At 54.6% G+C, this 21,449-nt stretch overlaps 1 protein-coding gene across 1 annotated transcript; it reads right to left on the bottom strand.

Annotated features, from left to right (window-relative positions):
* Nucleotides 1–1,164: 1,164 nt before the first annotated feature.
* On the bottom strand, nt 1,165–18,845 carry ABCC2 (ATP binding cassette subfamily C member 2; the record flags this gene model as incomplete). Its single annotated transcript, XM_082486748.1, has 32 exons — nt 1,165–1,294; nt 1,725–1,919; nt 2,281–2,447; nt 2,686–2,844; nt 3,121–3,264; nt 3,359–3,460; nt 3,858–3,984; nt 4,614–4,813; nt 4,916–5,071; nt 6,057–6,211; nt 6,687–6,906; nt 7,160–7,265; nt 7,705–7,837; nt 8,704–8,890; nt 9,191–9,358; nt 9,462–9,638; nt 9,779–9,905; nt 10,102–10,164; nt 10,255–10,343; nt 10,648–10,794; nt 11,139–11,276; nt 11,728–11,793; nt 12,278–12,532; nt 13,014–13,191; nt 13,744–13,925; nt 14,556–14,787; nt 15,027–15,082; nt 15,395–15,517; nt 15,928–16,062; nt 17,490–17,615; nt 18,083–18,256; nt 18,804–18,845. 32 exons carry the CDS (start codon nt 18,843–18,845, stop codon nt 1,165–1,167), a joined length of 4,659 nt encoding a protein of 1,552 aa, XP_082342874.1.
* Between the last annotated feature and the right edge of the window lie 2,604 nt (nt 18,846–21,449).

Raw genomic sequence — 21,449 nt, 5'->3', positions numbered from 1 at the left:
GGAACACCGTTTGCCTTTCAGTGGGGTCCAGCATGCTTCTGCCTTGGCGTTTGTGCCAGCTGCAGCTCAGGTACTAGGAAACCCTCACAGGAAAGGTCTTCATTAAGATGAAATGATTGCACTGCCCTCTCTGCCCTGATGTGTGTTACATGACTGGGCTGGGGCTGCTGGTGGCTTCTGTCGCTCCTGCCACCAGCCGGGGTGAAGGGGTTTACTCTGCTGTAAGTGGGTAGGCAGCAGCAGCGTGCACATGAGCATGCCAGCAGCCGATGTCAGCGCTGCAGCTCCCAGCTTTCATGCCCAAGAACAAAGAAGGGTCAAGAGTTTGTCACCACTAACCACCGTGTTTTGTGTGTACTACATGTGTGCATGTCAGCGTAGCATGCACACGTGCCTGCACCTCTCCAGCTTGTCTCCGCCACAATTAGGTTTGTAGGCTGGAGCCACAGCTCCAAATCAGCCATGCCAGTGGTTACAATAGCCCCAGGGACTGACGCATTTATTTGCACTACAATCAAAGGGAACTGTAGCCGTGGGGAAGGCTGGCAGGCCCTGGCTTCACCTCTGCTGCCGGAGAGCAGTGTTCATGCCTGGGTAGAGCTGTGCTGCTGGATTAGGACTCCCCACCCACATGTGTCTGTATAACCTGTATTACCAACTGCCCCCAAACACTAGCCAGGTTTGAAGGTAAACCGAGGCTTATTTAGCGTGCCTTAAAGTCAAACTTTTAGTTGGAAGACTAGAAACAGTTACAAAAAGTAAATAAATTATAACATTCAATCTTAGATTAAACTAAATTTCATTCCATAGTGCTACAGCATCTCTCAGCTACGTTCCCCTGGCATGGTGAAGTACAAAAACTAAGACCCCCAGGGGGCCATGGTCTCCGGCCGGACAGATAAATTTTCCCCTCTATACCAAAATAAATTATGCAGCTCCAGACCCTCGTGTGCACAGCAGGCAGGCTGTGGTAGCAAGGTTAGCAGCTCATTCAAGTCCAGATCCGCTCTTCCTGACAGCCAGAGAAGCCACCCTCTCCGCTTCCCAGCTGCAGAGAGACACATTCCTGGGCAGCCCAGCTGCAGCGAGACGCCGGTGCCTGCTTGGTGGGTGCCAGCGGGCAGGAGTTGCCCACACATTCCCCTGCACGCTGCTCCGCTCCACCTACAGCATGGTGCTTTCTGTACTCGTGATGCCGGCGTCCTTTGCCATGGCGGAGAAGATGCCCTGCTTCTTGAGCAGCTCCTCAGGGCTGTCGTATTCCACAATCCTCCCGGCCTGCAGCACCATCACCCTGGCAGCAGGGAACAAGAAGGCCTGAGGTCCCGGGATCTGAGCCCATAGCACTGCTGGCACCAGCACTACAGCACCACCAACCATCACTCCTCCTACAGCCGTGTGATGTAGTTCACACGTGTGACATGCAGAGGTGAGGGCACAGCTCTCCTCCCTGTACTGACAGGGTGACACCCTTTGTGTGTCAACAACTCCTCTATGGCCTGTTGGTGTCAAGAAGGATCCCAAAAAATGTGTCTCCCCACAAAGGCATTACTGCATGGCCATCCTTCCCATCCCTCTATTCTGCTCTCCTAGAAGCTCTGTATATTGCTGTCCCAGGCACTGCATCCACCCCTGCCCCTCTGGCTGCATCCTTGCTTTTGCTGCTGGCCACCTCTCGCCCCACCCTAGGAGCCCAGAGCCCCATTCCCCTTGCCCCACAGTACCTGTTGCTGTCCATGATGGTGTGGAGGCGGTGGGCAATGGTAAGGACAGTGCAGGCAGCAAACTCGCTCCGGATTGTTGTCTGGATTAAATGATCAGTTTCCAGATCTACGGCTGCTGTTGCTTCGTCAAGGATGAGGATCTTGGCTTTGCGGAGAAGGGCCCGGGCCAGGCACACGAGCTGCCGCTGCCCAACGCTGGGATGAGGTGGAGAACATGAGTTGCTAGGTAGACACCAGCATGGCTTCTGCAAGCCTGCTGCCACACACTGCCCAGACCCCAACATCATGCCTGCCTGGCCCCTGCTGGCCTTGCCCCAGCTGATCATCTGCCACCCTGAGCCCCATGTTCTCAGCATCTTGCTCTCTGGGCCACCATAGAAGGGTTGGCTCAGGCTGGGTCCCTGAAAGCACTGACTCCTGGATCATTTTCTCCCACCTTCACTCCCAGAAGCTTATGTGCCTTCATCCCTGGACAGCCACTCTGCTGGAGGCTGCTGTTCAGGGCTGTTCCCTGGGACCAGGGGAAGGGAGAGGACTTGGGTATGCCTCCACTCACCTCAGGTTCTCTCCTCCCTCACTCACAAGATGCAGCAGCCCCTCGGGCAGGGCTTGTACGTATGTCTTCAGGTGGGCCAGCTCCAGGGCCTTCCACACCTCCTCATCTGTGTACTGGTCAAAGGGGTCCAGGTTCATCCGCAGTGTGCCAGTAAAGAGCACGGGGTCCTGCCAGGGACAGCACCGTTTTCAGACATGCCACAGCCATTCAACAGGCGTGATGGCTCCACGCCCCCAGGTGTGGCTACATCCTGCCCACCCCACTGCCTGCAGCTGGGCAGGGGAGGTGACGATTGCATGCTCACAGGCCCTGGGACTCCCTGCAGCTCCCAGGGATGCACTAAGGGCAATACATCACCCAGGGGACAGAGCCTGGGGAGGTCATGGGAAGGTGGGGTCAGCTCACCTGGGGAATGATGGTGAGGTTCTGGCGCAGGTCATGGAGGCCAATTGTCGCTATATCCACCCCATCGATGATGATTGTCCCTCCAGCAGCCTCCAGCACCCGGAAGAGGCAGTTGGTGAGGGAGGATTTTCCAGCTCCTGTCCGGCCCACAACCCCAACCTGTGGAAGCAGCTATTTAGACCAGCTGGCAGGGTTGAAGAAAACAGGGCAGATGCTCTCTGTCTTGGTCTGGTGGGCCTTTCTGCCCTGCATCTGCAATCACCATCTCCCAGACTGTCTCCTTTGGTCCCTGCCCCACCGCTCAAGACCCCAGGAGCAGCATCCCACCACCATCCCTCCCCAGACCACAGACTGAAGCTACGAGGACAGAAATAACTTTAACACCATGTCACTACGGAAAGCGTGTAGTGAGGGCAGAGGCAGAGAGGTCCTCACCTTCTCGGTGCTCCCAATATTGCAGGTGATCCCCTGAAGAACCAGCTCCAGTTCAGGTCGGTAACGAACTTTGTAGTCAACGAACTGGATCTCGCCTTTGCTGGGCCAGCCACGGGGTGGACGCTTTTCTGTCACCCATGGAGCCTGGGGGCACAGGAGCATTAGGGGTTTGCACCCTGCGATGCTGGCTAGCACCAGGCTGTGCAGCAGGTGTTTGCCTGGACCCTGGTCTCCTCACCTCGTTCTTCACCTTCGTGTACTCATGTACCCGCTCCACAGCCACAATGTTGGTCTCCAGCTCTGACGAGGTCCGCACCAGCCAGTTCAGTGTCTGGGTCACCTGTGGGACAGAGCCCAGAGGATGCAGAGCTCAGTGGGACCCAGGAACAACCACCTCCCACCTCAGCTCAAAGTCTCATCCTGGGCACGAGCATCCCTGGCCTGACTCCTAACTCTCCACTCCCCAGCCGCAACCCCCTCTCCCCAGTCCTTCAAAAGCTTTGCTGCAGCATCTCTGGTCCACAACAGGAACGTGCTCCTCCCCACGGCAGCAAGTATCCCCCTCACACTGGGATGTGTGCTTCCCTGGCTCCATAGCAGCTCCCCAGGTGAGGGGACACCCCAGCTAATCCCCTCTCCATGGATCAGAGCTGGAGGCAGGGCAGCATCCTGCAGCCAGCCCAGAGCTCCCAGGAACAGCCCTGGCCTGGAATAAGAAAAAGCTTTCATTGACTCACATTGAGGGCAGAGGAGACAGAAAGACCCACGATGCCGCCCTCTAAAGTGCCCTTTGATATCACTGCTAGAAGTGCAGAGAAGAAGACCACCAGGCTCCCAACGAACTCCAGACGGATGGCCAGCCACCTGTACCAGGAGAGGACAGCTGAGGAGTGATGGGAAAGGCACCTACCTGTGCCCAACACAGGGGCCACCAGTAAGACCAGCAGCCCACCGGCATCCCAGCGCACCCAGCCCTGAGCCCAGCACTCTACCCATGGTACCTGCACCTGCACAGCATGTGATTTGTGGCCAATTCTGCAAGCGGGTTCACTGTACCCATCAGTCCCTGGGTCTTACATGTAACCCCCTGTGCTGGTAATACCATGTATCAGAGGAGCCCCAGCTGTACCACCCTCACACCCCCAAAGCACCTATCAGTAACACATCAACACCAGACAGCACTCCCATCACATTCCCACCTGGCCTAGAGCATCAGCCTCTTCCCAGAACGCACCAAGAGCATCTCCGCCCTTGGCAGCCCAGCTCACCCTGCCCACACTCTAGGTGCTTTGTAGGAGGCCACACTCTGGCTTTTAAAATCACCCTAAAATATCTCCTTCCCACAGACGGTGTCCCTGTCCCAAGCTGCCTCGGTTCCTACACAGACCCTCAGTTCCGAGATCAAGAGGGAGGACTGTAGCATCTCAGGGACCTCCCTCAGGACGCAGGTGCCCCTGGGCAGGCTGTGCTGTGGCATAGGCAGTAAAACTCACCTATTTGAGATTATCCAGGAGTAAACAGTTTTCTGATTGATGTCCATGGTGCTCTCATTTTGCTGCAGGAACCGCTCTTGGTGTCCATAGGCCCGGATCACAGAAAGGCCTGACACTGTCTCACCAAAGTGGGAGTAGATGGGAGACCTAGTTACAGAGTCCAGACGCCGTAGCTGGCGTGATGTGGAGACATAGAAGCGCTGAAATGAGGAGCACAGCTTGGTTACCGACACAAAGCCCAGCAGCAACAAAGATACTGCTCTAATCAGAGCAGGAGCTTCTTTCAAGCTCCGCTTACTCACCAGCACAAAATAGTAGAAGATGCTCAGAGGAATGATAACAACAGCGAAGAATGGGGTGGCCAGGGAGATCATGAGCAATGTGCTAATGATGGCCATGAAACAGGAGAGCCAGCTGCGGAAGGACATGGGAATGGTCTCATCTATCGTGAAGATGTCCTGGAGCATACAAAGAAGTCGGGAGAAGCATTTAGTGATTTCAGAGAGAGGGAGAAGCCCAAAGACCCCCACATATAGGGTTCCTACACACTCATGTGGTAACACAGTGCCAGACACTTGCAAAAACATTGTATGACACTGAATTGGTGTTAGCGTCACAACCCCATTTAAGGCCACAGCTCTTAGTTTGGGAACAGCTGATTTAACAGAGAAGCTTTCTATAACATTCTCCTGTAGCACAGACCGGCTTTGAGAACTGCATCTTAATCTGGACCCAGGATGCAGGGGGAGGAATTGAGGCAGAAAGAGGGACAGGGCTAACCCCAGGTCCATGCAGGTGCACCCAGGTCTCCAGCTGGTCGTCATCCCTCTCCTAGCTGGGCACCACATACTCCTTCATCTCAGGGAAAACCCAGCAGGCTCATAGGCTTGATCTCAAGAGAGATTTCTATTCCCCAAAATCAAGAGATGTCAGCAAAGGAAGAAGTGGAGCTGCCGCACACTTGAAAATACCTGTCTGTATTCTCCCTCCTTTTCTCTTTTTCTCTTTGTTTTATGAGCCTCATTTAAATAGCAAAGACTGTATATTTTGCTGAGACTCCACAAGCAGAACAACTCATTATGGGACATGAGCTCTGGGCTCCCGCCTCTCTTGCTAATGTACTCTGGACCTTCTTCAGTTTCTCCACATCCCTCTTGACCAGGTGGCCCCAAAACAGGACAGAGTTTCCAGGTGTGGCTTCCCTAGCACTAAAAAGATGAGATAACTTGCTGTGATCTGTTGGCCGCCCTCCTCCCAGTATAGCCCAGGATGTGGTTTGCCTCACAGGCAGCCTCACAATCCACCATGCCCTTCTGGTCCCTTCCAGGCCCTGATTTGGCTTCATCTGTGCAGCGCTGAACAGCAACAGGGTTGTGCCACCACCCAACGCTCTCCAGACCTGCAGGAACAAACACCTTCTCCATATTGGAGCTGTTCTCTTACCTTGGCAAACCTATTCACAATGCGGCCAGTTGGGGTCGTGTCAAAAAAGCTCATGGGCACACGCAGGATATTGCTGAGCAGTTGCTGATGCATAAGCCGGGAGGCTCGCATGGCACCAAGAGCACACAGGATGGTTGCAAAGAGCAGGAAGAGAGCTGCAAGGAGAGCACAGGGTGGTCATCACCAGCTCATGTGTGACATTGGCTCCAGGCACCCCTTGCATCAAGGGAGACATCAAGCAGCTCCAAGCCAGCAGCTCTGCAGCAAGCCACAGTGATAGTCCTGCATCCCACCTTCTTGGGATGCCCCAGTAACTTCGTCCCACCACAGGGAAAGAACATTAACCCTTTTGGAAAGCCTTGGGCCCTGGCACTATCTCCAGGCTGGTTAAGGACAGTGATCTTTAACCTAAGGGAGCAATACAGACTTCTTGGGGCAATTTATGCTGGCTTCATACTGATATCTTTCCCCAGATGAGGCAGGAGCCAGAAGGAAGGCAGCAGCTGGCAGATGGACACAGTGCTGGACGCCCTGCTCCTTGCTGCACTGCCGGTTGCGGGTCTTGCAACCCATATCCCTTCTGGACCACATAGCTGAGGTGAGCAGGATCCCCTGTGCTCCCACGCTCACCTTGTGACACCCCCAGTGCCCCAAAGACACCAATCCGCAGATCTCGCTGCTCCGCGGGATAGGTCTGGTTCAGGTAGTTCTGTGCATCATCAGTCCAGGCACTGAGCCACAGGTTGGTCCCCACAAAGGCGACGTACTGTCCGACGTAGCCCATGGCAACCCAAAAAGAATACCACAAGCCAACAGCACGCAGGTACCGCACATACATGGAGAACTTCACCTGTGGACCAATTCAGCCCATCACTGCTGCCCAGCAAACCATGCCCAATGACACCCAGCGCAGCCTTGGGACTCCCGCCTTGCTGCCCGCAGTGCTCCCCACCACCACCTTGCCCACCAGCCGCTGGTGGCAGCTCTGCCTCTTGGCTGCAATGGCACCACAGAATGCCGGCACTGGCTCCTCTGAGCCACAGTCAGGGTCTTGTAGCACTGAGCCAGGGCAGCACAGTGCCCACTCCATCCACCCTCCTCACCTTGCCAGTTTCCACGGTTTCTTTCTCAATCAGTTGCTGGCCCTTCGGTTTCTTGGGGGGCTGCTCCTGGGCCTTCTCCCAGGACTTGGTGCTGCTTTTACTAAGGCTGCAGGGACGTGATGGGCAGTGTTAGTCATGGAGTGCTGGTGGGTCCTTCTCTCCTGGGGGTCCATCCCCATGCTGCACTGGGACTCCAGTACTGGAGCCCTCTGGGAAATAATGTCCTAACTGGGGCAGCTTTGAATGAGTCCTGTGGAAGCCCTAGGCATTGGCAGCCATGAAATCATAGCCCTTGTCCCCAAAAGCAGAAACAGGCAGTGGCAGGAGTTTCAGGGAGGACCACAGAGTAAAGCTGTGACACACTAATGTGAGTAAAGGCAAGCTCAGATGCTCCTGACCCAGCCCAGCTGATGGTAGGAGCAGGAAGGGAGGGTCCCAGCCCCTTCCCTGCAGGAATCCCCCCAGTGAAGCCCCCAGATGTCCAGCTCCGAGGGAGCAGTGCAGGGGCCCAGGGAGAGAGCTGAGAGTTCAGGTCAAGTCCCCACCTGCGGCTGAAATCTCTCTGATGGATGCTGGCCTCTCGCTTCAGGGTCATGGTCACCACATCACCAGGGCCCTCCTCCACACAAGGCTCAATGTCTTCATCACCCTGCTCTTCATCCCCAGCTAAAGCGACAGCTACAAGCACAGGGATGAGGGGAGGTAGGGTCAGGCACTGGGAAGAGAGCAGATCCCATGCACCACACACCTCTGCTGCACTCAGCTCCACCCTGCACCCCAGGCCCAGGCAGTGTCCTCCCACCACACAGCACACCTTCTCCAACCCTGCTCCATGCCCAGTACAGCAGCAGGAGGAAGAAATCCATTGTGCTGGAGGGAGAACTGACAGGGGATGTAGGGCTGAAGGCCTGCGTGGAGGCAAGCCCCTGCTGCTGACTTATCCCAGTACCACTGGTGGGACCTCAAACAGACATTTGTGCTACTTTAGTAGGTGCAAGATCTGGTAGGTCATGACACTCCGGTTCAGGAGCACCTCTTTGAGCAGGTGGAGATGGGTCCTATGGGGCTGGACTGAGAATAGCCAGGCTCCAGCTGGACAACTGGGCTGAGCCCAGGCAGGCTGAGCATCCACCTGACCTGACACCACTCCTCCACATAGCACTGAGGGACATGATAGAGATGAAATGCTATTCAACAACATGTCTGGAATATACCAAAGGATCTTTTTCGCCCCAGGATCCCTAAGGTGTAGAGCCTGTTGCCACATAAGATTATGGGACCCATAAACACAAATGAACTGAAAAAGGAGTGAAAAAATCAGGTCCTTTGCTGGCTGTTCAACACAATGCCCAGGTGCAAATCTTAGGCAGAAAGTCCTCATGCTGCTGATTGCCAGAAGCTGGGAAGGATTCACAGCAGCCACCACCGGGGCCTGGGTTGGGTAGAGCCAGGGCAGACTGTCGGATCAGGTATTGTGGCTTTCATAACCCCAAGACACAAGCACAGCCCCTCTAACTGCCGCAGCCCTGTTGTGTTCCCAGTACCTGTGGTATTTTTCTCCGAAGCATCCTCCTCCTTGTTGCCATACAAGCTCAGGAACTGGGCAAAGGCCCCCCTGTTTGCAAGCAGGGTGCTGTAGGAGCCGTGCTCAGACACTGCTCCTGCCACCAGCACCACGATGTTATCGACCTGGGGCAGGAAACTGATACTGTGCGTCACCAAGATCCGTGTCTGCAACAAAGTGGTTGCAGGGTAGTGAGCATCAGAGCACCTGTCACCCCCCAGCCATGCGCCTGCAGGTTCTCCATCCCCTGCTTGAGGTCCTCTCTGCTTATCACTGCCTGGTTATGGGGACACAGGGCACCCCTCGGGGACCCATGAGGCCTCTCCTGCCTGCTTCAGCCCCATGTGAAAGCCGCAAGACCCCCCTCTGTCCCAAGCAAGCAACCTCAGACTTCCCTGGATGGTCAACGCCATGCCAGTGCCGTTCCTGCCTGGCCGGGTGGTAGGGAGGAGGGCACGAGTGCTCACCTTCTTTTGCAGCAGCCCTTTTGGCCCCAGCACGTGATCGAAGAGGTACTTGCCGACGTGAGCATCCACGGCAGACAACGGGTCATCCAGGACGTAGATGTCCGCATTGCTGTACACTGCCCGGGCCAGGCTGACTCGCTGCTTCTGGCCCCCGCTCAGGTTAATGCCCTGGAAGGGAAGGAACATCTCTGAGCTCCGGGCTGGCACAAGGCAACAGCTCTGTCCTCTGCTGCAGGTGCTATGGGAAACCCGCAGTGCCTGGGGCTGTTACCTTCTCTCCAATCTCTGTCTGGTCACCCGCAGGCAGCAGTTCCAGGTCTGGCAGGAGGGCACAGGCCTTGATGACCTGCTGATACCTGGCTTCATCCAGTTCTGATCCAAAAAGGATGTTGTCTTTCAGTGTGGCATTCTGGATCCATGCCTGCTGGGGGACGTAGGCTAGCGAGCCCTGGAAAGAGAAACACAAAAACACTGCCTGCAGCCTGTCCTTGCCCTGAGCCACCACTCCAGGACTGGTCCTGCCCTGCTGCCTCCCCGCTGAGCTCCCAGGCAGCCCCACAGCCTCCTGCCCCAGCTGGTTCCTCTCACCTGGATGTTGATGTGTCCTTTGATATTCTCCATCTCCCCCAGCATGGCTGACACCAGCGAAGATTTGCCTGAGCCCACAGCCCCCACCACGGCCACCAGACTCCCAGGCGTGATGTCCAGGGTGACACTGCAAAGGCAGGAGGGATGAGGAAGCAGCAGTGCCAGGTCACCCACCAGCTCCTGCACAGGGCCAGCACAGAGCAGTGTCCCTGGGGCACTCGCCTCCAGCAGCGCTGTGAGAGGTGACCCCCATCCCCAACTCACAACACAGAAAGACTCCCTCTCCCCACCCATCTGCCCCCAACATGGCCCAGAGTACTCACTCTCTTATCGCAGCGTTGCCATCCTTCTCCCAGGCAAACGTGGCCTCCGAGAAACGCACAGCGCTGCCTGTCAGCAGAGAGCCATCCCTCAGGGCTGGGAAAGCCTCAGGTTGAGCCGGACCGTGACTCACAGGGACTAACCTTCAGCTTCACCTACCTGCAATGGGGTTGTGGTGGATAGCGGAGGTGTCCAGGTCTTCTCCGCCCAGGTAGCGCTCCAGCCTTGCAGTCGACACATTGGTCTGCCATGGCAGAAAGAGGATGACATGTGAGCATGGGGCACAGCTGGGTGGGCTGACAGAAGCCCCATAAGCAGAGCACCCCATACACGCAGCCCCCACCCAAGCACCAGCCCCAACCTCTGAGCCCCAAGCCTGTGTCACGTATGCAAGTGCTGTCCCACCCCACTGCCAGCAGAGTCCTGTGCACTGACTCCTGCCTGGGTGTCCAAGACCCAGGTCCATCACACACCTGAGCCCCATGTGCTGGTTTGGGCAGAGGTATCATGAGATCCCCCTGCACCCTCTGCACTATGTGAGGGCTGACCTGCACCAGGGAAGAGAGGACCAAGGGCAGCATGGCCATGGGGAAGCGCAGCACATTGAAAAGAGAGATGGAAGTGAAGGCCTTCTGTGCATCCAGGATGTTGTTCTCATCCACCAGCACATAGACAGCAAAGCTGGCCAAGGAGACCTAGGACAGACAGCGGAGAAAGCCACCATCAGTGTGATTGTGTGCAGCCCAGCCCGTCATGCTCCCCTAAGGCCTCAGCAGTGCCTTGCTGCTGGGGACCTGTTCCTCTCCTGCTTCCCTTCTCCTTTGGTCCCCGTCTCACCACTCTGTTGGGACCCCTTTCCACCACAGCTCTTCTTCGAGCAGCCAGGAACATACTCTGCATCCCAGGCTTCTGTCAGCCAGACCCTTCCACGCTGCAGAAGCACTCCAGCCTAGGTTCCCAATCTTTCCCATCCCCTTGGACACAGCCCAACCCCAGCTCTCAGAAAGGTGCAGTCCTCCCCAGACCCACTGGCACTCACCAGGAAGGGAGCACATGTGAACACAAAGATAGAGATTGACTGGAGGTAACTGAAGTTCACCAAGTTCTTGAGCTCACGTGCCCGGATCTCATTGACTCGCTTCTCAAATGAGGGCTCCCAGGCAAAAAGCTTCAGGATCTGTGGTATGACCAGGGTGAGAGGGTGCTGGCCTCATGGTAATGTCCATCTCCATGCTCAGCTTGCTGGTGGCCAACACCTCCATCACCAGCTCGTCTTGCATCTGCCATCTCCTGTCCTGCCCCAAGGCTCAGAGCACTTCCCCACAGCATTCCCACTCCCTCATCCTCGGCTTACAGGTCACTGCCAGCCCCTCTGCCACCATGGCAGCCTGCTCACCACCACAGCCATCCAGGAATCCCCCAGAAAACCCTCTCTTGTATCCCAAGCCAACCTTTCAAAAGGTGAGGATGCCAACAGAATTGCAGAGGCCGAAGCTTGGCTATCCCAGACACAGGCACCCCAAGCTGTACTATAACACTGGTGCTGTACAGGTGTGCTGCCTCCAGGTGCAGTGCACCAAGAAGAGGGGTGCACCAGCTGCCCAGGGGGTCTCTACTCCACTGCTCACCTTAATTCCGTTGAGGATTTCACTCATCATTTTCATGCGTTCATCCTTGTTCTTCATGTTCTTCACCTACAAACAGAAGAGCCAGAAGTCACCTAAACCAGACAGCAGCTCACCCTTGGAAATACATCTGGGCTGTCACAAGGAAAGGAAGGGTAGGTTCCAGAGCCCAAAGAAGTCATCCCATAAAGCTGGACCTTGGCTCCCTGGGGTTCTGGAGAACCTGGGAAAAACAGCACCCTGGTGTCAGGTAGAAGCTAGAGCTTTATTTTATGGTTGGCAATATCTCCTCTCAGTCCTCAAGGCTGCACTCAGCCCTGTTCAATTTCAGCTGTGATGGTAGAACTGGTCTCACCTGCCTCCTGTTTGTTGCAGCTGATCAGCTCCCAGCTCAGGCTAAAGACACCCCCAGCCCAAATCAGATTAACTTCCTAGGCTGGGAAAGATCTCCAGCATAACAGTGAAGGGTAGGGGAATGTGGAAAACAAGTGAGGGGAGCAACAGTGGGCCTCAGGAGTGGGAGGCCAGGGAGGATCTTGCACCCACCACTGACCTGGATGGTTTTGGCCTTGGCGACCAGGAACCCATTTATGGGGATGAGAAGCACCATGACCGCAATGCCAGCCAGGACAGAGGGACCCAGCTCTCCCCAGAGGAAGACAATGGACAGGATAATTTGCAAGGGGGATGACCACAGCTGGTGAATGAAGTTGGACGTGTCCATGAACCTCTGCGCATCAGCTGACATCAGATTCACAGTCTCTCCCACCGTGGACTCCTTGCGGGTAGCACTGGACATGGTGAGTGCCTGGAGAGAGAAAGCAGGGTCACCGCAAGCTGCTCTGGGGGCAGCCTGGCTGCCAGCAGCATGGCACAGAGCAGGGAATGGGCAAGCCAGGCTGAAACTGCTCCTCGGTTTGCTCCTGGTGCCTCTCTGCTGGCCACAGGTGCTGTCATCACTGCCTGCACACTGGGAGCCACTGTATGCTGGGGGCAAAGGAACACATGCCTGGGCAGGAATCCCAGCGGCAGCTGCCTTACGTGTTGCACTGCTCTGAAGGGAAACCTCCCTCGGCCCCCGGTAGCTGTCAAACAAATGGCTGCAGCCCTTAGGTCCCAGGCAGAACCAGCACCCCCAGTGCCCCCAGTGCTGTGTGGATGTCCCACAAGCCAAGCTCTCCCTGTGCTTTCCTGGGAAGTAAAGAGCGCACACCCCAGTCATGCTAGGTTGATGAGGCAGGGGATGGATGCCGTTATCCCCAGCACAGCTTGGAGGAAGCCATACCAACCTTCTTGTAGATGGCAGCAATGAGACTGGCACGCACATTTGTGCCGAGCTGGAAGCATAAGCTGAAGTACTGCTGCAGGCAGAGGGACTGTATCAGCGCCGTCAGGAAGAGCAGGATGGCGTACAGGTAGCCTTGCCAGGCAAAGGACTCCTCATCTGACACAAAGGCGATCAGCAGCCTGGAGGGCAGAGCGGCCCATGAGACCCCCACCCACTGAAACAGACCCAGGCAGGATGCTCCAAACCAATGTAGGGAGAGCATCCTCACAAGAGTAGTGACAGACACTGCCCAGACAGCTGGCTCAACGCTCAGCAAGCTGCGGACCCCCACCCCGGAGACACTGTATTTCACATACAGCAGCGGGTCACTTGTGTCAGATCATCCACAGAGACTGTGCGGCTCTGCAAAACAAATCGGGCACATCCTGCTGGGCTGAGCTGGACTGATTCATGAAGGGCCCCAAAGAAGAGCCGGGAGTGTCTCCAGGAGGGGAGCAGGACTGTGTAACAGAGGATGTAGGGAGCAGGGAGCAAGATATCACCCATAAGAGCTGGCAGCCAGCTCAGATCAGTTCTTCATTAAACTGTAACCCGACACATTCTCACACCTTTGCTGAGGACACAAAAATTCCCCAAGGTGTGGGGCTGGGAGAAGTACACAGTGCACATAGGGAGGTGGTGCAGTTGGGTGCAAAGCAGGGACAGGACAGGGACAGAGAGAAAGGACTCACTTCAGCAGCTGGGGGCTGACAAACACAAGTCCATCATGCACCAGCTTGAAAGCCACCGATAGCAGGAGGTTCTGCCAGAAGGTCTTGCACAGGGTTTTCACCAACCAGCCCCTGGAGAAATCCTTGCGAGGGCCAGAGTCACCTTTGTTCCCCTTCTTCTTCCTCTTTGGCTGCTTTTCCTCCTAGAGAGGAGCCCACACAGAAGTAAAGGAGCTGGTTGTGCAGGCTCCTTGCACCTGGAAGGATGCTTCCAGGGCAGTGCCACAGCCCCCAGATCAGGTATCCTGAATGAAACCTTAGCTTTACCTCCTGACATATTACCCCTCACTGATCTCTGCTCATGTCATACACCCCCAATACTAACTAACACCCCTCTTGTGCAGACACGCTAAGGACAGCTGTCGCAAACCGCAGACCAGCCTGAACCCCTCAGGCCAAAAATCACGCACCCCAGGAAGAATCTGAGGCCAGGGGTGATCATAGAGTGATGCTCACTCTGACCTTGTTGCTAGTAGGTAACAGGGTTAGGGAAAGACAGAGATAAGGGAGCTGCTTGTACTGCAAACTTGAGGGTGGTTCCTGTCCTGTAGGGCAGAAGGATGGAGACTTTCTTGGTCTCTCAAAACACGGGGATCTGCTGAGGACAGTGAAGACGTTGTCATGGGTTCCCCCATCCTTGCCTATGGCCGTGCAGAATCAAAGGGGGGAAAACTCAACAAAGGGGGCTGCAGGGATGTGAGGTGACCCTACTCCCCAAGGCTGGACCTGGATCTCTCAGTCCCATACAAGGCCAGGAGTGGGAAGGGATTTACCAGCACCAGGACGTCTTGGCTCTGGGCTTTGCTCATGTTGTTCCCATGTTCTGGGTCACCTTCCCGGCGTCTTTTCATGCGTTTCCGTTTTTCCAGTTCTGCTTGGGCCTTCCTCACCGCAGTCTTCATGTTCTTCTCCAAAACAGCGTAAATAGCCTGCGTCTTGTCTTTACCTTTCAATTCCCAGACATCCTCTATCTCCAAGGGCTTGCGATAGCCCTTGAAAACTGTGCTGTGGAGCAGAGAAATCTCCCCTCAGCAAGTCTCCAACACTACATCTGAGGGACAGTCCTTGCTGCAAATGCAGAACCTTCACACTCAGCTTGGCCCTGAGTCAGCCTGCACCAAGTGTGATGCCTCTTATGACTAACTCCGAGCAGCCTGTGCTGCAGGCTCCCCAAAACAGCACTGACCCAAGCCTAATGTACCCCCACATTCCACCAGCCCAACCTCCCGCAGAGCCCAGCTCACCTGGTGTACCATTCAAAGGTGATGGAGCTCAGGAAAGAGGCTGTCACCTCTGGGTTCTAGGGTACAAAGCAAAGTGAGTACCAAGAGATCGTTGATGCTGTGGGGTGGTATTGACAAGAGTTGACTCAGCACTCCCAGCCATTAAGGAACCCCAGAGGTTTCAGACCATGCCAGCTCCTGCCCCAGGAGCCCCATCTCACAGCCAGAAGCAGCCTTCCCTTGGACACACATGCAGATGCCCCAGGCTGCAGGCTCCAGCTCTCGCTGAGCCCTTTGCTGACGTCCCCCAACCTGCCCTCCCAACAGGGACCAGGAGGAGTCTCTGCATGGAGCCCATCCTGCCCCACACAACGGCATAGACCTCGCACCTTCTTTGTGATTTCCTTTGTTTCTGGGGCGATGTCTGAGAAGCCCGAGACAAGGAAGAGCAGCAGCTGGAGCCCGTAGGAGATGAAGAAAAGGACAAACCGTGGCACATCAGAAATTGGTGCCTGCAGGAATGGAGAGGCCAGGGTGACTGTTGGGGCTTGTCTCAAGGCCACTTGGCCCTCAGACACAAGATCCATCCCCAGGACAGTGAACATGGTTGAGCCCAACCAGGCAGTGCAAAACTCGCTCTGGCTCAGCTTTCCTTTGCCACCCCCCCTGCTTCTCCCTGACCTCCTCCCATAAGTCCATAAGGGGAGAAATTGGTCCTGCAGAGCTTATGCCTACCCAAAGAGAAAGGATGAATTCAAAGAGCAATTTCTTCTCAGGTCTCTCCTGGTTCCCCAAGGTCCCTAGGGTAGCTGGGACCTCAGTGATACCACTGAGAGCTTGTCAAGAGATGAAGTCTGAAGGGACTTTCTTTGGGGACAGAACAAGATCACAGGGAAGCACAGAGCTTCCTGCCAAATCCAACCTGTAGGGCTCTCCGGAGCAGTGACTGGAACGGCAATATCCCACAGAGCAGGGACAACGTCCAGAAGCAGAAAAGTATCCCTGAGTCTCTGCGCAAACAGAAGCGTCGCGCATCATGGATCAGCAGGACCAAGAGCTGGGGGAAAGAAAACCAGTCACAAGTTCGGGTAAGGCTGCAGGACTAGGTCTGGGCTCTAAACATGCCTTTGGAGCATGTGTCCCGGGATGCTGGCACACATGATCTTCTGGGATTCTCTGCCTCGAGGACACTGAACTCCCAGTGCCTGAGGTCGCTGCCAACCCTACATAGGCTTCGGCATTAATTGCACAGGGCAAAGGTTTATTTCAGGAAGATGTAAGGCTCCTCATAGGAAAAGCAGCCTTATAGCAGCCTTCCAGTACCAAAAGGAGGACTACAAGAAAGCTGGAGAAGGGCTTTTTACAAGGGCATGTAGTGATAGGACGATGGGTAACAGTTTTAAATCTACCCTCTTCCAGTTTAAATTAGATATTAGGAAGAAATTCTTTACTGTGAGAGTGGTGAGGCACTGGAACAGGTTGTCCAGAGAAGTTGCAGATGCCCCATTCCTGGCAGCGTTCAAGGCCAGGCTGGATGGGGCTTTGAGCAACCTGGTCTAGTGGAAGGTGTCCCTGGCCACGGCAGGGGGGTTGGAACTAGATGATCTTTAAGGTCCCTTCCAACCCAAACCATTCTATGACTCTATGACTCTAAAGCAAGGTCTGAAGACACCCTAACATTACAGCAGGGCACTATTTCTCTTTTTAGCTGTTCTCAGCCCAGATTCTCAGCTATGCCCAGCTGTGAGGAGTCACACCCTGACTCCTGCATATTGCCTCCAGACCTGAAATTAAAGCCAGACCAGAGACCCAGCAGTGCAGTCGCTCTGGGCAGTCCCTTTGGCTTATAACCTCCCATGAACTCTGCACATGAAACTAAATCATGTGACAAAATACAAAGGATAGCAAACAGCAGTATTACTTTTGCTTTTAAGTTTAGCTCCCGAGCATTATGGCTTTGATAAGACTGCTAGAATATCCCATGTCTCATACAAGATATCTACAACTTCCATCAGGCTAATAGCCCCTGTCTTCAGCTTTCTCCTCTGCCTGGGTACCCTGTGGCACTTCTCAACTCTTCGCACAAAACTGAGCAGCAACCCATGGGAAGCTGTGAGACAGCAGAGCAGCAAGCCACGGTCTGATGTTCACACTGTGCGATCAGTCCTGTGAAACTCACACTGCTGCTACGGAGCCTTCTGCCAGAAAGCTCAGCTACACTCACAGGCACAGTACCTACCCCAGCTTTAAGGATGAAAGGACGGAGCACCGTACAACCAGACACCTGCCCTCAACCTACTGCCCTTGTGCACCACCCACACATGTTCAGGGCTCGTCCCTACCCATCTTCCAGGCTACGCTTCCCTCGTGGACACGGCTTCCAGCTGATCTCTGTGCTATGGGAAGTTTTCTGCGGCTTGAGCCCCCGGTCTCACGCCCTGTCTCTTTGGTGTCACACAGCACATTTACCGGCTGACCCCTTACCCAGGTAGCGATGTACAGGCTGGGGTTTGTGTACCAGACAGCTGGCAGGGGGTCCTGCTCCGTGTCCTCTACAAACGCCAGGGCCAACTCCGCCACTGCCGTCAGCACCAGCAAGGTAGCCAGCACCTGTAGGGAGAGGGGACCAGCCATGAGCTGCCATCATAAGCACTGGGAACCGCTGGGAGACAACACAGTCAGGCATAAAAGCGGTGTCCCATACAAAGTTACACCCTTTCCATCCCAGCCCTGGCCTGGAAGAACTTTCTAGGGCCCTGTGAAGCTGCAGTACTTCCACAGGAGCACTGCCATCATTCTAAGCTTGGAGGATAACAGCCCACAAGATGAGAGGCCCCAGTACACCCCTCAGCCTTCCCACCCAGTGCATCCCAGCCCTGCTATCCCCTCTGGCCCAGATATGCCTCATTCTGCCCCCCCCTGTATATTTTGGTCCCAGATGGTGCCCTAGCCCATTGCTCTTTCTCTCTTACACTTCCCATCTCTCCATCCCACACCTGACTCCAGCTTTCCACTCACCACCTCTTCATCCCAGGCTGCCCCAGCCCACCCTCCGTGCCCCCTCAGTCCCACTCTACCTGTTTGATAACGTAGAGTTTGGTCACAGATGATTTCTTGGCTCTGGATTTGCACATGGGCAGGAGCTGCCATGGAGCCAAAACCCAGAAGAAGCCAAGGGGGACCCAGACCAGCACGGTCTGCTGGAAGCACACAGGCAGATCGGCATCTGGACGGGTGAGGTAGGAGGCATTCTGGGGACAGCAAGGACAGACAGCCAAATCACTTGGGATGGCTCTATCCTGAGAGCCAGCGCTCCTATAGCTCCTGCCCACCCCATCGCATCCCCCTCCTCAACACCCACCTTCCTGGCTGACGATTTCAGCGCTCATCCGAGGTCCCAGGTGACGTCCTCCTACCCATCTATCTGCCTGAACTTGGGACGGATTCCCCCACAACCACCCCTTGCTGGAGCCAAGCCAGTTGCAGTGGCTGGATCCAAATGGTTCCCCGAGAGGTTCATGCAGGGTTGTCCTGTGTTCCCAGCTGGGCTGCGAGGCTAAAACAGTACAGGGCTTGCTCGGGGAACTGCCATTTGCATCGTTGTCTCATGGATACCGCCCAGGCGGTACACAGCGCTCAGTGCCACGGCAGCCCTGGACAAATACCAGAACCTCGGCTGACCACTGGCAGTTGGGTCCCACTGACCAAACACGCTGTAAGCCTTGGGATCTACCGCTTTTCCCTTCCACTGAGCATCCTACCCCAAGAACAGGTGATGGATGTGTTGCAGCCACTCACCCAAAAGACGGAGCCGCAGAACTCATCCAGGGCTGCAGACATGGCTCAGGCGAGACGAGATGGCAGCTCCGTCCCCTCGCTCTGCCTGGTTGTGAGAATCCTGGGTGGATGCTTGGGACAAAAGTCCCCACACACCCTCAAGCGGTGTTGGGACAAAATCCTTGATGACACGCAGTTAATTGTTAACTTGGTCCTATTGCACAACATCACAGACCAAAGCAGTGACCAAAAGGGCTTTGTAAACTGCATGGGCTCTGGGGAAGGGAGGGGAGGAAGGCCCAAAAAAGAGATGAAAGGGGAGATGCAGGGAAGCCGCTGTCACACTCACTGCAGGACACCACAGCCATCGCTCAGAAACCACAGCCTTCATCAGCACACACCAACCGAGACAAGCTTGTATGGACCCACTATAGACAACCTGGAACAGGCTGCCCAGGGAGGTTGTGGAGTCTCCTTCTCTGGAGACATTCAAAACTCGCCTGGACGCCTTCCTGTGCAACCTCATCTAGGTTTTCCTGCTCCGACAGGGGGATTGGACTAGATGATCTTTTGAGGTCCCTTCCAATCCCTAGCATACTGTGATACTGTGATACTGTGAACCTGCATTGGTGCAACAGACCTTTTCTGCCAGAACGAGCCTGCTGGATGCTGCCAGAGTCCAGCAAAGGCTGGTCCATCAGGACCCCAAGCAGACAGTACCCTTTTTCTCATGTACCACCCAGCAAGGAGGCCCTGGACACCAGCAAGTGCTCCAGACCTGGGAACCCGCAGCATCTGGCAGCTGAGCTTACCGCACGCTGCAGTGGTCTTTCCGAGTCCCCGGGATCCAGGTTACTCTTACCAACTACTTCTGGCCTGCAAAGCCCAGAGACTTTCCCAGCTCTTCCATTTCCTTCTCCCTTTCCCACATCTCTATGTTGTCTGCATGTTACAGCAGCTGACTGACCCCAAAACCCAAAAGAGACTATGAATCTTCATTCTAAGGCAACTCCCAATACCTGAGCCAGCCAGAGGACCATTCCCAAGGAGGATGACTGCCGCTAAATCATCACCTGGCTGCTTAGAAAGGTGGAGGTGTGGGGGCAGGAAGAGATGGTGCTATTCAAGGCTGGAACTGAATTTGCTTTATCATGCATGCTTGTAGAGAGCAGCAGGTAAAAGGGGAGGGTGACTGCCAGGATTTTGCTGTCTCATTGTTCATGGAGTTAGTAGATAACTCATAAGTCAAGGGTGACAAAATGAGTAATTGCTCAGGAACAACCCCCTCACCATTAATAGCAGAGGAAGGTTCAACGTCCAACTCATTGGTTAATTATTATTGGCTTGTCTGATTAAATCCACTTGTTTTTGTAAACAAAGCTACCCCTAGTGCGAGGTCCTCCAGGCCAGAACCAATACACTGCCGATGAGAGCAGCAATCCGATGCAATGGATAAGAAATAAGTGAATGGAGCAGTCATTCCCCTAGCCCTTCTCCATCCAGAGTGCTGACGTGATTCTTCTTTCTACTCGCTGGCACAGGTGTCCTCTGGCCTGGCTCGTACCCACCCAGAACACTGCAGCCAAGGGCAGCACTTGCTCGTGACACCTTCCTATTTAATACTTTGTCCCATCGCTTGTCTTGGTTTTCAGTCCATGTCACAGCCCACTCTCACCCTGTCTTTGGTGACACATTCAGAGCTGAAGTGGTCTGCTCACCACAGGCTGCCAGCTCTTCAATGTTCAAAGCCCACCACTTTCTCTACCCCCATACCTGGGACACGCTCCTCCTACAAACCCACAAAGCCACCTCGCTGCCCTTCAGCTCCTTCCATAAAGTTTCAGAAAATGTTCACTGGGACCAAGCTAATCAAAGTTCTAAGATCTCTTTGGCCAAAAATACCACGCCATTTCCTTCTGCTCCTCTGCCTTTACCCCTCTGTTGTCCACCATCTCATAACCTAAGTTTTCAAAATTAGGCGTTGCTTCATGCCCATCTTACACAGGGTCTGGTCCAGGACAGAGGCTTCTGCAATGCAATCTACAAATTAGTCCAGCCCTCACTGCTCATCTCTGCTTCTGAAGGGTTTGTTTCTCTGCTTTGTTATGCTGTAACTCCATGTGAGTTCAAAAGCCTTTCTTTCTTACCCTTTCTTTTTTTTTTTTTTTTTTAAACTTTACACAGAAGGCAAGAACCAAACTCTGTGTTTATGGTGCTGGGAAAGCTGTGTCAGCAGAACATTCACATTAATTTTTCTACCTATATCTTAATTATCACCGTGATTCATAAAATCTCACAACATAAGCCATGAACTCTTAAATAAGGTATTCTGAACTATATTGACTATAACCATAAACTTAATTTCTTCTTCTGAGTTGGGATCCTTCCTACTGCCCATGCATCTGTCAGTGCTGAAGCTGGCTCCAATGCCAGCACTAAGCAGCCATTCCCTTCTAAGGTCCTACATCGAGAACTACCACGTACATTCCTGAGGTGTGTTTTGGGAGACACTGATGCCTCTCATGGATCCATGTGAAAAGATGGATGTACTCCTTGAGCTGAAGATACATAGCTAGTCTTGGTTATAGGTTTTCAGTGACCCAATTCTGTTTAAGGCAACCAAAGGTGCTGTCACCTTGTCAAATATTACATTTTCCCATACATCCT

This window comes from Vanellus vanellus, assembly GCF_965231255.1.
Source record: "Vanellus vanellus genome assembly, chromosome: 7".
NCBI lineage: Eukaryota > Metazoa > Chordata > Aves > Charadriiformes > Charadriidae > Vanellus > Vanellus vanellus.
This window is presented reverse-complemented; position numbering and strand designations above follow the sequence as displayed.